Source organism: Curcuma longa, chromosome 20 (genome assembly GCF_044706935.1).
Source record: "Curcuma longa cultivar G26 ecotype Majalengka, Jawa Barat chromosome 20, ITB_CL_G26_1.1, whole genome shotgun sequence".
Lineage (NCBI taxonomy): Eukaryota > Viridiplantae > Streptophyta > Magnoliopsida > Zingiberales > Zingiberaceae > Curcuma > Curcuma longa.
In genome coordinates this window covers 7,913,905-7,927,899 of record NC_133880.1, presented here as the reverse complement: position 1 = coordinate 7,927,899, position 13,995 = coordinate 7,913,905, and the positions used below count along the sequence as shown (strand labels likewise).

Here is a 13,995-nt window from a genome sequence, read left to right as displayed (position 1 = left end):
GATATGGTTGGTAAAGATTGGGATATCTGACTTTGGAGTGCCGAAGGTAGCCATGAAAAGAGAAGAGAGCAAAGCTCAGTCGATGATGTCAGGAACAGACGCCGGAGGAAAACACACTGCGGAGAATCGACACGCGACTGAAGACAACACTTAGGAGCAGCGACATCAGGAATAGACACTGGAGGAAAACACACTAAGGAGAATCGGCACGCGACTGAAGATGACACTAAGGAGCAACGGTGGAAGACGACATTGAGGAGCAGCGGCGGAAGATGACACTGAGGAGCAGCGACGGAAGATGACACGGAGGAGTCGCAACATATGCCGCCTCTCTTCCTGGTGCTCACGAGGATAGGAGATTGGACGGTGAATCTCCAAGAAAGAGTCAGCTTCGCTTAGGTTGATTGCGATTAGAGGTGGGCGGCGCTTCCTTAGGCAGAGACAACAAACGGTTTCGGCGCATGAGGAAGACGTCGAAGAGAAGAGTCGCACGATGAGAAAAGGTGGCACCGACACTAGGGCAGTGGGAAATAGGAATAGGTTTTTTTCTCTAACCTCGCTCTAATACCATGTTATTTCATAAAAAAAATTCTAAATTAAATATTACAAGAGGTAAGCCTATTTATAAGGCATATTCTAAGAAATAATTAGGACTCTATTCTAGGAAATAAATCAAGATTTTATTCTAAGAACTAATTTATATATATTTTAGATAAAATATAAATTAGGATACCAAATTACCCCTAGCTATATTTACAATATTCTAACACTTCCTACTTAAAAATTAATAATTTTCACTTTTTTTTTGCCTTATCACCCCAATTTTGATATTTAGCAAAGGGGGAGCAAAAGGAAAAATTAAGTGTATATCTTTTATCTAAGAATCAAAAGGAAAAGTTAAGAAAATATCTTTCACCTAAGAAAAACATAGATACCCTGTGCATAAATTCTGGGGGAGAGATCAAATTAAGGGGGAGAAAGGAAAAAATAAGAAAAAATATTTTACTTTAAGTATCTTTTACTTACTGTGAATTCTATTTTTTCTATCCCTCCTTCATTTTTGTGCTATATTTTCACTTAACTTTAACCATATTGTCAATAATAAAAAGGGGAGATTGTTGCTACAAGAAGCAACATATGATCGAACATAAGTTTTGATGTTAGCAAAGAGTTAAGTTAAGTGCTTTTGAGGTTTGATGTGCTTATCAAGTGTGTAGGTAGTACGACTAATAAAGTCTTAGCTGTAGGCTAGGCAAGACAAAGTCCTAGTTGGAGGCTAGACAAGAAAATCCTAGTTGATTCTAAGCAAGGAAGTCCTGGTCGGAGGGACTGTGCAGAAAGTATTGGCAGATCGAAGACATCAGGCAACAAACCCTAGAGGTCAAGAATACTAGGTAGGAAGTATAGATGAGTTGAGGACCAGAGGTCTAGTAGAAAGTCCCGAGGGTCACAATCAAGCTAAGCAAAAGATCAAACAGGTCGGATGAACCAAGATTTGATATCAGGTAAACTCTCCTGAGTGGAGTTGTGAACATACGCTCTCGGAAGGAGAGTAGTAGACGTTGGTCTAACCTAAGATTTTTGGGAGACTGACTTGCAACTTGAAAAGTTGTCAATCATAATAATTATACTTGTGCTAATTCTGTGGTGCAGAAACATAAGATCGGAAGTGGGTCGGAACAGTGAATTTCAAGCGACCGAATCAGTTCCAAGCACTTGGTGGTCCAGGCAACCGGAAGGGTTCCAAGCCCTCAGACAAGGATAAGTCCTAGTCAGATGAAGTTTCACCTACTTCTCACCATGTCAGTATTCTAGGTGTCTGGAGTTAGCTAAGTCACTGATGGTGTTGGATTGGATCAGGTCGAGTTGGAGGCACACAAAAGAGTTGTAGGCCCCCAGAATGGCCTTTAAAAGAGGCTTCAAATAGCAGCTTCAGTATACAATTTTTGCTACCGTCTCACACTCTTGTCTCGCTCTAGAAACATTGCACTCGAGCTTCAATGACGGAACAACGTCGCAACACCACTATGAGTTCAAACGAGCCTACCATTTGCTAATGCCTCATTAGTTGTAATTCTTTCTATAATCATTTTATTTTATTGCTTAATTATTCTAAGGGTCGATAAGAATGTTATCGAACCTGACATTGTAAAAGAAATGAGTCTTCTTGTCTTTTGAGAAGAAGGTTAATAATGATTGTTCATCGAAAGCAATCAAAGTGACTGGGGCCTTGGAGGTTGCGAACCAAATAAAACTACCGTGTCTCTTTTTATTCTGTCATTACTTTCCACTACATGACTTTGATTTCAAACGAATTTCAAACATGTACGAAGCATGATATTCAACCCCACTTCTATCCAGCAATTACAACAATTATATAATGGTTGCTATACTATTATAGTAACTACATAATTTATGATAATTTTCAATTTTGATCAAGCTTAGGTAATATTGTTTAATTTGGTGAATTTTTTTATATAAAAGTGTTGTATGTATAATATTTTTAACACATTATAGTGCTAGTAGTTGCTACACATTATAACAATTACTCACAATTGCTACAACAATACTGAAATAAGGATATTTTTGATAAAAAATATGGTGGATGCCCTTTTTATTAGTGCAATCAACTTCTGATCAAGTTTGACCAAACTCAAGTTGGTTTTTAATATTTGAACAATACGTTTGATGACTGAGCAATATTCTCAAGGGGGAGATTGTTAATCATGGGTGACCAAGCTCGGTTTGATCAATATATTTGACGACAAGTAGAAGGGGAGATTGTTAGTGCAATCGACCTTGAGTCAAGGATTGACCAAGCTTGATTTGGATGGTTGAAAAAGAGGTATAAGTGGGTCAAGGGTGGTTGGACATTTGGCATGTGGATGAAAATCTAACGAAGAGTTGGCACAGAAGAAATCCAAGTGAGTCACAATTGACTGGACACTTGGCAGTTAGAGATTAACACCAGAGCGAAGTCTAAGTGAGTTATGGTTGATCAGATACTTGACGGGTGGAAGTCCAACAGGGAGTTGACAAGGATGAGAAGAATGAAGTTCAAGTTGATCATGGAAGATCAAACATTTGACATGAGAATGGTGAAATCCAAGTGGATCGTAAAGAATCAGACACTTGATATAAAAAGGGTGAAATCCAAGTGGATTATAGAGGATCAGACACTTGACATGCCGGTGAAGTTCTAATAGATCAAGGTTGATCGGATGTTAAGCATGAGAATGAAAGTTCAAACAAATCCAGGAGAATCAAATGGTTGACAATGGTGAAGTCTTGGCAAATCGAGGTTGATCGTAGGCTAGGAGGATAAAGTCGTGGCAGGTTCAGGTTTACCAGATGCTAGATAAGAAAGTTCTTGTAGATTGAAGTTAACTAAATACTAGATAAAGTGAAATTTTAGTCTTTATAAGGTTAAGACAGAAGTATCAGTCGACTGATATAGATTTATTAGTCGATTAATGCACTCAAAGTAGTTAGGTAGTCGGGTGTTGGGCGACTACTAGGAATGATTGGTCGATTGCCCGAGTAGTTGAAGTGCTTAAAGTAGTCAAGTTGTTAGCTAGCAATCAACTGATCAGTTGATTGCTTTATCAGTCGAGTAGAGAACTCGATTAATAATGTTGAAGAGTAAACAAAAAGTTTTAAACATGACTTTAAAACTCAATTGAATATCAATCGACCATTTCGATTAATGTTGAGTTGGAAAGAGCCGTCAACAATTGACTGATGGTGGCAATCAGTCGATTTCATCCTCGATCTGAAGCCTATATAGGAGAGTTTCTTGGAGGATTCCACACATCAATTCTTGGAGGTTTTGAGAGAAGTAATATTGTATTCCAAACCTTCAACAGGCAATCCTAAGCAATCACAAGGTGTGCAAAGCAAGGATCTCTTGTGTAAATTGTTTGTTTACATTGTATTTCTTTTTTGTATTTATCTTTACATTTGATTTATATTGATTATAAATAACAAGAATTGTAAGATGTTTTCCACCTTAAAAAGATATCCAAGAAATAGAAAATATAGTAGTGATACTGTGGAAATTGGAGATTTCAAATCATATAAAAATTGATTTGTTATGTGTTTATATTTTATTTTATATTTTTTTTGCTATGTACTAATTTATTATAGATGAGTACACGAAATCAAACGATCAAAATAATTGGCTATTCATCCCTTTTAGTGACATCACTAGTTTCAATATTTTTGACTGTTTTTTCTTTTGATGATTTTAATAATTAGAGATGCGCACACTTTTAATTTTTTTTCTAAATCAAACATAAGTCAATTAGAGAAGAAAAGGGAAAAGCATATACCAACAAATAAAGTTTAGCAACAAAAAAATTCCTTTTATTTAAAGTCTTCATTAGGACCAAATACCTCATTTGCCAAGCAAAGTGCATGAAATAATCCAACAAAACGTAAATTTCATAATCACCAAGAGAAGTGCACGTAATAATACAATGTAGTTCCATAAGAACCAAAAGCTTCCACAATTACATGCTGTAGCACCGTTACCATACCACATGTTGTGGTAAAGTTGTTGAGAATAACTAAAGTCATGTGCCATTATTCACAAATACTACTCGAATAACAACCCCATCAATTCGTTTATGGCGAATAGATGCTTAAAGAAGAGCTCCATCAATTCGTTTATGGCGAATAGATGTTTTTGCCGGTCCTTTTAGTCCTATTACATCATGCATGCTTAACGGCCGCCATTGAATGCTTACCCTATCATGACTCCAACATGCCACAATGCTTTGCTAGAATTTCATATTGAGAAATGGTACACTATATGAAAATGCAACATGACACACTACACTATATAGATGTGAGATCCACTGCATGGATGTGGGACCCAGGTCTATAGTGTATCATGTTACATTTTCATGTAGTGTATCATTACTCTTTTATATTTAGGACCAAATTTGGACCGTTGGTATTTTGCTCTTTGTTAATTAATTAAGCAGTAAAAGTCAAGATTTTATCTCCAAAATTCGAATAGGGTGCCCTTTTTTTAAAGTTGCCCTCTTCTTACTAATTGATTAAAATTATGAGTTTATGGCATTGAATGTTAATAAAATAACAATTGAAGAAAAATATTTTAGAAACTATACAAATATTAATTGAATTTAAAAAATTATATCTATATAATCAACAAATTATAGTTTAAAAACTGTGTGATAAATTTTGGAAAATAAATTAATCACTCAAAAAATAGATTGATTCTAATAATTGTTTCTAAAAACGCATGAATATTTTTTGAATGAGAATTGAATCTTCGTCGACTCAATTATTATTTTAATAATAATTTAAAGATATAAATTGTTTTAGTATTGAATTGTTTTTTAGAAGTTAATTGTAGACTTATTAAAGTATATCAAAAATAGATTACATATGTCAACTTATTAAAACATATCTTCAAGTTATGTTATATTTATAGTCATTGCTGGTGGTCGGTGGGAAACTTCCGTGGGACCGGGCCGACTACCCCCAGAGATTGAGTCCATGAGACTCAGATTTATCATTTTTTATATTTATAGTCATTGCAAATCTAAAATTTTCAATATCAATAAGTAATTTAAAATTTATTAGGACCGATGTCGTCGCTAAAGGAGGTGAATAGCAATTTACGATTTTGTTCGTCGTCGATCATATACTCATTTACAACTTGTTAATAAGCAACGAAAATGAAAACAAACAATATAAAAGAAATGATAAACACAAAGACAAACTAATTTAACTTGGTTCGGAACCTCTGGTTTTTACTTCATGATTTTCGCCTATCACTCGACTATTCATCACCATTAGTCAATTGTTCCATTGAATTCGATCGTTGCACTTGCAGAACAACTCTTACCAACTCTAATTTGACTATGAATAGTTGATTGTTAGCATTTATTAATCGATTAATGCCTAAATAGTTGAGTGTTGTAGTTGACTTAGAAATTTTTTGTTCGCTATAACAGTGTCAACAGTTGACTGTTATGATTCATCAATCAACTGATCTCAAATCAATCGACTTTAAAATATTCTATTTGTTGTTATAGTATAATCAGTTGAGCTTCAAATTTTTCATTTACTACTACAATATCATTAATTGATTGATCAAACTTATTAATCAAACATTACTGTTTAGCATAATAGTAAATCCCCTTAAACCTAGATTTGATTATTATGGCTAAAAGCATTATAGCAGAAACCCTAAACGATGCAACAAACACCTTAAATATTGTAATAGAAATCTTGAACATTATAGTAGACCCTAAACATTGTTCATAATAATGAAATATACTATTCACACTGAATACCTTTATACCAAGGCACCCTCATATCTCTGGACTTCTTCATATGATTAGTATTGGTTAACCCCAACTTATAATGGCATCATCCTTGCCTAGTATCTGATTGACTTAACCTATGATTAGTATCGATTAACCCAAACTTACTAGGGTCTCATCTTTACCTAGTATTTAATTGACTTCAACTTACTAAGACTTTACAAGTCTAACATTTAATCAACTTTGACCTATTAGAACTTCATCATTACTAAGTATCTGGTGCTCCTTGACCTGCTAGGACTTTGCCATTGTCAAACATCTGATCCTCCTTGATTTGTTTGGACTTCCACTATTGCCAAGTGTTTAATCCTTCATAACTCATTTAGACTTCACCTTTGGTAACTTCATGTTAGACTTTTAACTGCCAAATGTCCAGTCAATCATGACTCATTTGGACTTCTCTACTTGCCAACTCTCTATTAGACTTTCAACCCCTAAGCGTCAGATCAACCATGACATACTTAGACTTTTCCATTATCAAGTATTCAGTCAATCTTAACTTACTTGATTTTTTGCTTAAACATCCACATTCACATCAATCATGGTCAATGTAACCCGAGATCAATTGTACCAACAATCTCCTCCTCCGATAATCTCTCCTTCCACTTGACGTCACATTCTCATCAACAAATTATATTGATCAAATATTGAAATCTAACTCAGGTCAACTTAAGCTTGGACAATCGAGTTTGGTTAACCATGACCAGAGGTCAATTGCGCGCACCAATAAAAGTTTTTAAAAATAATTTAAAGAAAATTATCTCATGTATTGTATTAGAAAAATTAAATATTTATATTTATATTACTTATGGGTAAAAGTCAAAAGAGCAACCCATTTTACCAAATTGTCAAAGGAGCTAGCGCCATATGTTGATTTTTTATCAAAAGGGCTCCTCACCCCTATAAAATGATATAACTATCATTTAGTACTATTTTCATTATTATTCTACATATATCTCCTTCCTAAATCCTGAACTAATCGGGTGTATTACAGCACCTACAATCATAGCTGCTACATCATAAAAAAAATTTTAAAGACAAATTATTCGGAGCTTTCGAAAAGACTTTAAATAATATTTGTTGAGCTTGAAACTGGGTTATTATGGATTACACCCATAATCAGTTGTAAATCTATGAATAAACTTTGATTTGATATATTGTACATTGTATGATTTAATTTGAGTTAAAAGTTATGACCTCAAAGTTTAGGGTTTAACATTTATATTATAGCAGCTACAAATTGTAAAATATCGAAAACTAAGGGGTTAAATCATAAATAAAATTAACCTTAATTTTAGGATTTAAGAGAAGATGAGGGAGGTTAATTCGAGTGTTGTACTTATTCAGGTGTATCATCGATAAATTGAATATTATGATCATCATTCGGATTGATCATTTCTTTACTCTTCTGAGATCGAAATGATGAACCTTCTTTCATTATAATTGGATAATTGAAATTGAAAGTCATCGAAATTTTAAATTTGAGATATGAGAGTAGATAAGATGGTGTGAAAATAATGAAATAAACTTTTATTTATAGAGTTTAGAGAATAATGGATACTAAATCGTAATTATTGATAAAAAACAATCAAATAATCTCAATTGGTAAAAAAAAAATCATCTCTCCCAATGGTTGAAATTGTTTTTACTCTTTCTCTCTAAAGTAACTATTACAATTACAAAGTTGAACGAAATTATTTACTTTTTTTTCAACTATTAAGAATAGTAATATAATAAAAAAATATTATTAATTAATTATTAAATAATTAACCATATAAAAATGTAAATAGTTATAATCTAATTGGTTAGGATATTTAATTCTCATTTGAGATATCCTGATTTAAGTCTCGATTATGGAATTTTTTAAAATAAATTTTCATATAACAATAATTATATTTAAAAAAACTCATATAAGGTTTGGCGGTTAGTTAAACATGATAAATAAAAAGAAATGTTAAATGATAAAATACTCTGAATTTGCTTACCCATATATTAAAAAAAATAATTTCTTTAAATAAAATTTAATTTTGTTAATCTTTTGAAAAAGACAAGGGCCAAAGAGTCATTTTACATTTAATAGTAAAAATTATCATTTCTCTCTTTTTAATCCGATATTTCATCCGGCTAATTTTAAAGATAATAACCACAAAATTTTTTATCATCAAATAAATAAATAAAATACAGATGAATTTTAAAGTGAATGTGATATGCGATTTAAACCCTCTGTAAAGAGATAAATCTATTTTTCTCACCTTAAATTAACACGCTGGAGTCAATTCTCTGTCGTAGATTTTTACCCTATCCATCGCTTAATTCAATCCCATCCAACACTAAACAAGCCTGCGTAGCGTCCATACTGCAATCTAGCCGTTGATTACAACGGGATTAACCTCAAGTGCACAAATCGTGCGGTAATGATTACTCCCCTCCAAATCCAACGTCCATAAATCACCCTTCACGCGAAATCGCATCTTAAATTCTTATGTAATCGTGTTGTGCCGGCCGGCGTGACTGCCGGAAATCAAGCCAATGTTTATCCTAGTCAACTCTGCTCGCCAACTCCATGCCAGACAGCACACGATCACAATATCTCAAAATTTGCACCATTAATTGACTAACTTTAATCGATCCAAGAAGAATAAACTATGATTCCACAAAATTAAAATTTTAAAAAAAGTCAACATGATCACAAGTCCTTCCTTTTCATCCTTTTTCCCTTCCATCCCCACTTCCACTGCAGAGAACAGAAGAAAAATCTACGCGTGCTCCAACAATCACTGCAAGCACTCTCCTCCCCTTCTCAATGCCTTGGACAATCTTCTATTCTTCTTTTACCAGAGATTAAGTTCTTGAAGGGTTGATGCAAAGAAAAATTAACAGGAGTTGCAAACAGCAATAATGCTTCTTAGGTCTCTTGTTTACCAGTGTTTCCTTCTCTCCACCATTTTATCTGCTAGTTGGACTGCAGCTGCTCAAAATGGTAAGAGTTTATAAACTAATTATCCTTTCTTCTCTTCATTCTGGCTTTTGGTATAGTTTGTTCTTTTCTTCCCCTCTCTCCTCGACATTCTCAAACTTGACATCTCTTCTTTGTGATAATTTATTCACCTTGATCCGTGTGGAAGAAGCAGGAGATTTGGAATCGTAATGAATCACATTTGTTCTTTTCTTTCAGCAATTCAAAAATGGTTATGGATCTACAATGCAATTATGTTAAAATTTTCAGTTCATTTGCAAGTAAATTTTGGTGTTTTCCCAGAAAGTATTGTAAAGAGAAGTGTTGTTGGGTTTTATTAAATTCTGACTTGTTTGTTCTTGAGTAGGAGAACCATACTCAATGCGCATAAGCTGCGGATCTCAACAGGATGTTACTACTAGTCCTACAAGTACCTTATGGCAGAGAGACTTTGGTTACACTGGTGGAAAATCTGCGAACGCCAAGATTCCTAGTTATATCGAGCCTCATCTAACCACTCTTCGGTATTTTCCTCTGTCGGATGGCCCTGAGAACTGCTACACCATTGGTAACATCACTAGAGGTCACTACCAAGTGAGATTGTTTTTTGCACTCATCAACGATTCAAACTATGACAGTGAACCCATTTTCGATGTATCGATAGAAGGTACCCAAATCTACTCTTTGCAGTCCGGTTGGAGCACCACTGATGAACAGTCATTTGTGGATGCTTTGGTATTTGCTAACGACACATCTTTGACTACCTGTTTTCATAGCACTGGCCATGGTGATCCATCCATTCTCACAATTGAGATCCTTCAAGTAGATGACAATGCGTATGGTATTGGTCCGATATGGAGTAAGGGGACAGTTCTTAGAACAGCAACAAGATTGACATGTGGTACTGGGAAGTCGGCATACGATGAAGATTACGGGGGCAACCACTGGGGTGGTGATAGATTCTGGTTAGGAGTTTCATCATTTGCAGATTCTGGTCACTCAATCTCGACCGAACATAATATTACTCACACATCAGTTTCACCAAACTACTACCCCGAGATGTTATATCAATCTGCCATTGTAGGGGATGATCTACAGCCTGATTTATCATTCCAAATGGACCTTGATCCAAATAATAACTATTCATTGTGGCTTCACTTTTGTGAGATCGATCTGGGAATAACTAAAGAACAGCAAAGAGTTTTCGACATAGTGATAAATGGTGATGTTGCTTTTGAAAGTGTTGACATTATTAGTATGACAGGGGGAAGTTATGTAGCCCTTGTGCTGAATAAAACTGTCCAAATGAGTGGTAGGACACTCACAGTTGAGCTACGCGGTATGAATGGAAGTTATGCGATCATAAGTGCAATTGAGGTTCTTGAGGTTATTTTGGCAGAGTTTAAAACTTCAGCTGAGGAAGGTAAATCTCATTTTGTAAAATAAGAAATTGCATCTTTTTTTGTACTATTGGTTTTTGTTGCTCACATTTGTTCAGAATTCCTTGTCCTGCATGCTAAGCGAATCAATGGTAATCACATATATAGCTCATGTTTTTCGCAGTTTAACTATCTTTGAAACCCCTTCTTGCAGTGAGTGCTTTGCAAATTTTGAAGAGCTCTTTGGGACTTCCAAGTCGTTTTGGCTGGAACGGCGATCCATGTGTTCCCCAAGAACATCCATGGAGTGTAGTTGAATGCCAATTCGACAGCACTAGTAACAATTGGGTCATCTATGGATTGTACTTTCTCAAACTTTTATTTTCCTCCCTATCAGTCTCTAACATTCACACAAACTGAAAAAGTATTTTTTTTCACCTAATCTGCATGCTTAGTTTTGCAGTATTGTCTTCTTCGTATTGTTTTAGAATTGCTTTGCTCAAGTAATCACCTATACCACTTGGCACGGCACCTTCACGACACTGATTTAAGTTCATACAAAGTTACTTACCAATTGATCTTCACTGACATTAGACCTTGAGCAATGTCATGCATATATCTGAAGAGTTTCACCATTTAACAATGTCGAGAACGCTAACGATATGTGCTCTTTTTAATGTGCAGAGGTCTTGATAATCAAGGATTGAAAGGTTCCTTGCCTGATGATATTGCTACGTTGCAACATTTGCAGAACTTGTGAGTGTATCTAGTAGATTTGTGTCTTTTGTGTGTTTTAGTGTCTCCATTTTCCATCTAAAAAGCAATTTAAGTAGATGACTTTTTGGAATTTACTAAATACCTATTTCTGAAAAAGACTAAGGAGTTACTAACTAATAATCAATTTACATGTTTCTTTCCGTATTTTCTGCAGAAACTTAAGCGAGAACTCCCTATTTGGGTCAATACCATCCTCTCTTGGCAATATTACTGGGTTGCAAATACTGTAAGTTAATCTACCATCCTTGACATGAAAACTTCATTATACACTGCAGTTTTTGTAAATGGTTGTATTCATTGAACATCACTCGGTCACTCATTCATTCGGTATCTGTCTGAACAAAGTTCAATATTCATCTTCTCTTAGGATTAAACTTTTCATACTTTCAAAATGTTCTTTACAAAGTTCTCTAGAGGCATACTGGCACTGTAGTAAGTATCAGGAATGCTAAGAATGATTCTCTTGTTCATGTTTTAAGGATACCATTATGATGCTATGAGATTAGTCTTTCACAATCATAACACTCAACTTTCTCCATTGTTAGAGACCTCTCCTACAACCGATTGAATGGATCAATTCCAGAGAGCCTTGGCCAGCTCACATTGCTACAAATACTGTAAGAAGGATTGCAAAGCAGGAATTTCTTATTCAACATAGCTCAGCAATTCTGAATTTTTGCTTCTCATTCTTGCAGAAATCTCAATGGAAACCTTTTATCCGGAAGAGTTCCTGCAAGCCTCGGAGGAGCTCCACTGCACCGGGCTAGCTTCAAGTAAGAACTCTCTCTTATGACTTCATGATGTGAACTTCTAAGGGTTTGCATTGATCGATAAATCTTCGCCGTGCACTATGAGGATGCTTACTGAGATGGAATGTGTCAGTTTTACTGGTAATGCAGGTCTCTGTGGAATTCCTGGATTGCCAGCTTGTGGCCCTCATCTATCTCCTGCAGCTAAACTTGGCATTGCGTTTGGGGCTTTGTTTGCATTCCTTCTAGCACTTGTCATCGTTCTCGTCTGGTGGAAAAGAAGAGAGAACATCCTTCGCGCCCAAATGATAGCCGCCGGTACTTTAACATCTTCTATATTCAAAACTCAAAAAGAAACAAGTAAAATTGCAGAGTTTGCATGAATTTTCTTCTTCTTTTGTCATAGCAAGAGAAGCACCCTACGCCAAAGCAAGAACACATTTTACGCGCGACGTCCAAATGGCAAAGCATCATCGAAAACACGAATCCGCTCAGAATCACACTGAGAGCGGATCCAACTTGATCTTATAACTGGCAGGGTAAGAATGGTTCTACTCATTTGATCTTAGAACTGTTCAAGGAACATAATTATATTGCAGTAACAACAGAGAGAAGAGCATTTGGGTGCTGCAGATACATGGATCATATTGTACATTTGGGCAACATTTTTTTACACCCAAAGGAGAAGGCCTGAGTTTATGCACCCCTTTTAATGTTTGCACTGCAACTATAGTAATTATTTTATATTAGTAAGGTTAGATTGTAACTTTTTGAATTAAGAGAGTTCAACACACAAGAAGTTTTATCAGAAGAAAACATAAAAGCTGTTAGAGACAATATTTTAGGATGGGTTTACTCAGATGGAAAGATATAGGAGGGAATAGGGGAGGAGGAGAAATGACATGAAAATGTATGTGTAGTTTTGTGAGTCTTTTGCTTTTTCAACTCCTCTCCTGTCTTCCGTCCTAGTAAACGCATCCTTGTCGAATAAATAGAAGAGAATCAAGGATGGAAGGGAAAACAAATGAGTAGTCAGTCCATGGATGATGTGGTTATGTTCCACCAAGAACCAATTAGTCGTCTAAGCTAGCGAATGCATGATCAGCTAGAGCAAGTAGTCACCCGATGATGTTATCGCGCAACGATAGCAAATTTTAAGGCGAAAAAAGTATGGCCACCAAGATAAGAAAACATGATGACTTCAATAGATTTTTCAAAGTTCATTGAAAATAGAATGGGTGAAGGATGCGATGACAAAGTGTAGTTAAACAAGTACATGAAATGCTATTTGATTGTTAACAAGATAAGCTAGTTTATAAATCAACTTATGCCTCATAAATTGTAGATTTTTTATATTTTTGGAGTCATGACTGATTTTAGATTCAAAAACTGTATTAAAAATTTATGGCTTTTCAAAATTTGAAACTAAAATTTGGTGACAAACTGATTTGAAAATCACTTTGCGACCATTATGTGCCAACATAATGTTAAGTTTTCAAATCGTAAGATAATTTATAAATCAACTTGTGCCCAATAAATTTATTTATGATTTTAACATTTTAGAGTCCGAAGCTTATATTAAAGCTGATGTTAAAGTTAAGAATCTAAAAAACTCATAGCCTCTAAATTTTGCCGTAAGTTGATTAACAAATTAACTTGCAAATCTCATGATAGTCATTGGCAAGTTTCAAGGTGCAAAATGATAAACTCATGTTACAACTTTATTAAAATTAAGAAACTGATCACAAGCAAATTAAGCTGTCATAATTCTATTC

General features: G+C 34.9%; 1 protein-coding gene across 1 annotated transcript; it reads left to right on the top strand.

Annotated features, from left to right (window-relative positions):
• Window positions 1–9,242: 9,242 nt before the first annotated feature.
• Window positions 9,243–12,868, top strand: LOC141813951 (receptor-like protein 4). Its single transcript, XM_074701956.1, has 9 exons — window positions 9,243–9,339; window positions 9,683–10,738; window positions 10,909–11,056; window positions 11,379–11,450; window positions 11,626–11,697; window positions 12,017–12,088; window positions 12,167–12,244; window positions 12,354–12,538; window positions 12,627–12,868. Exons 1-9 carry the CDS (start codon window positions 9,258–9,260, stop codon window positions 12,749–12,751), a joined length of 1,890 nt encoding a protein of 629 aa, XP_074558057.1. The 5' UTR covers window positions 9,243–9,257; the 3' UTR covers window positions 12,752–12,868.
• The last annotated feature ends 1,127 nt before the right edge of the window (window positions 12,869–13,995 follow it).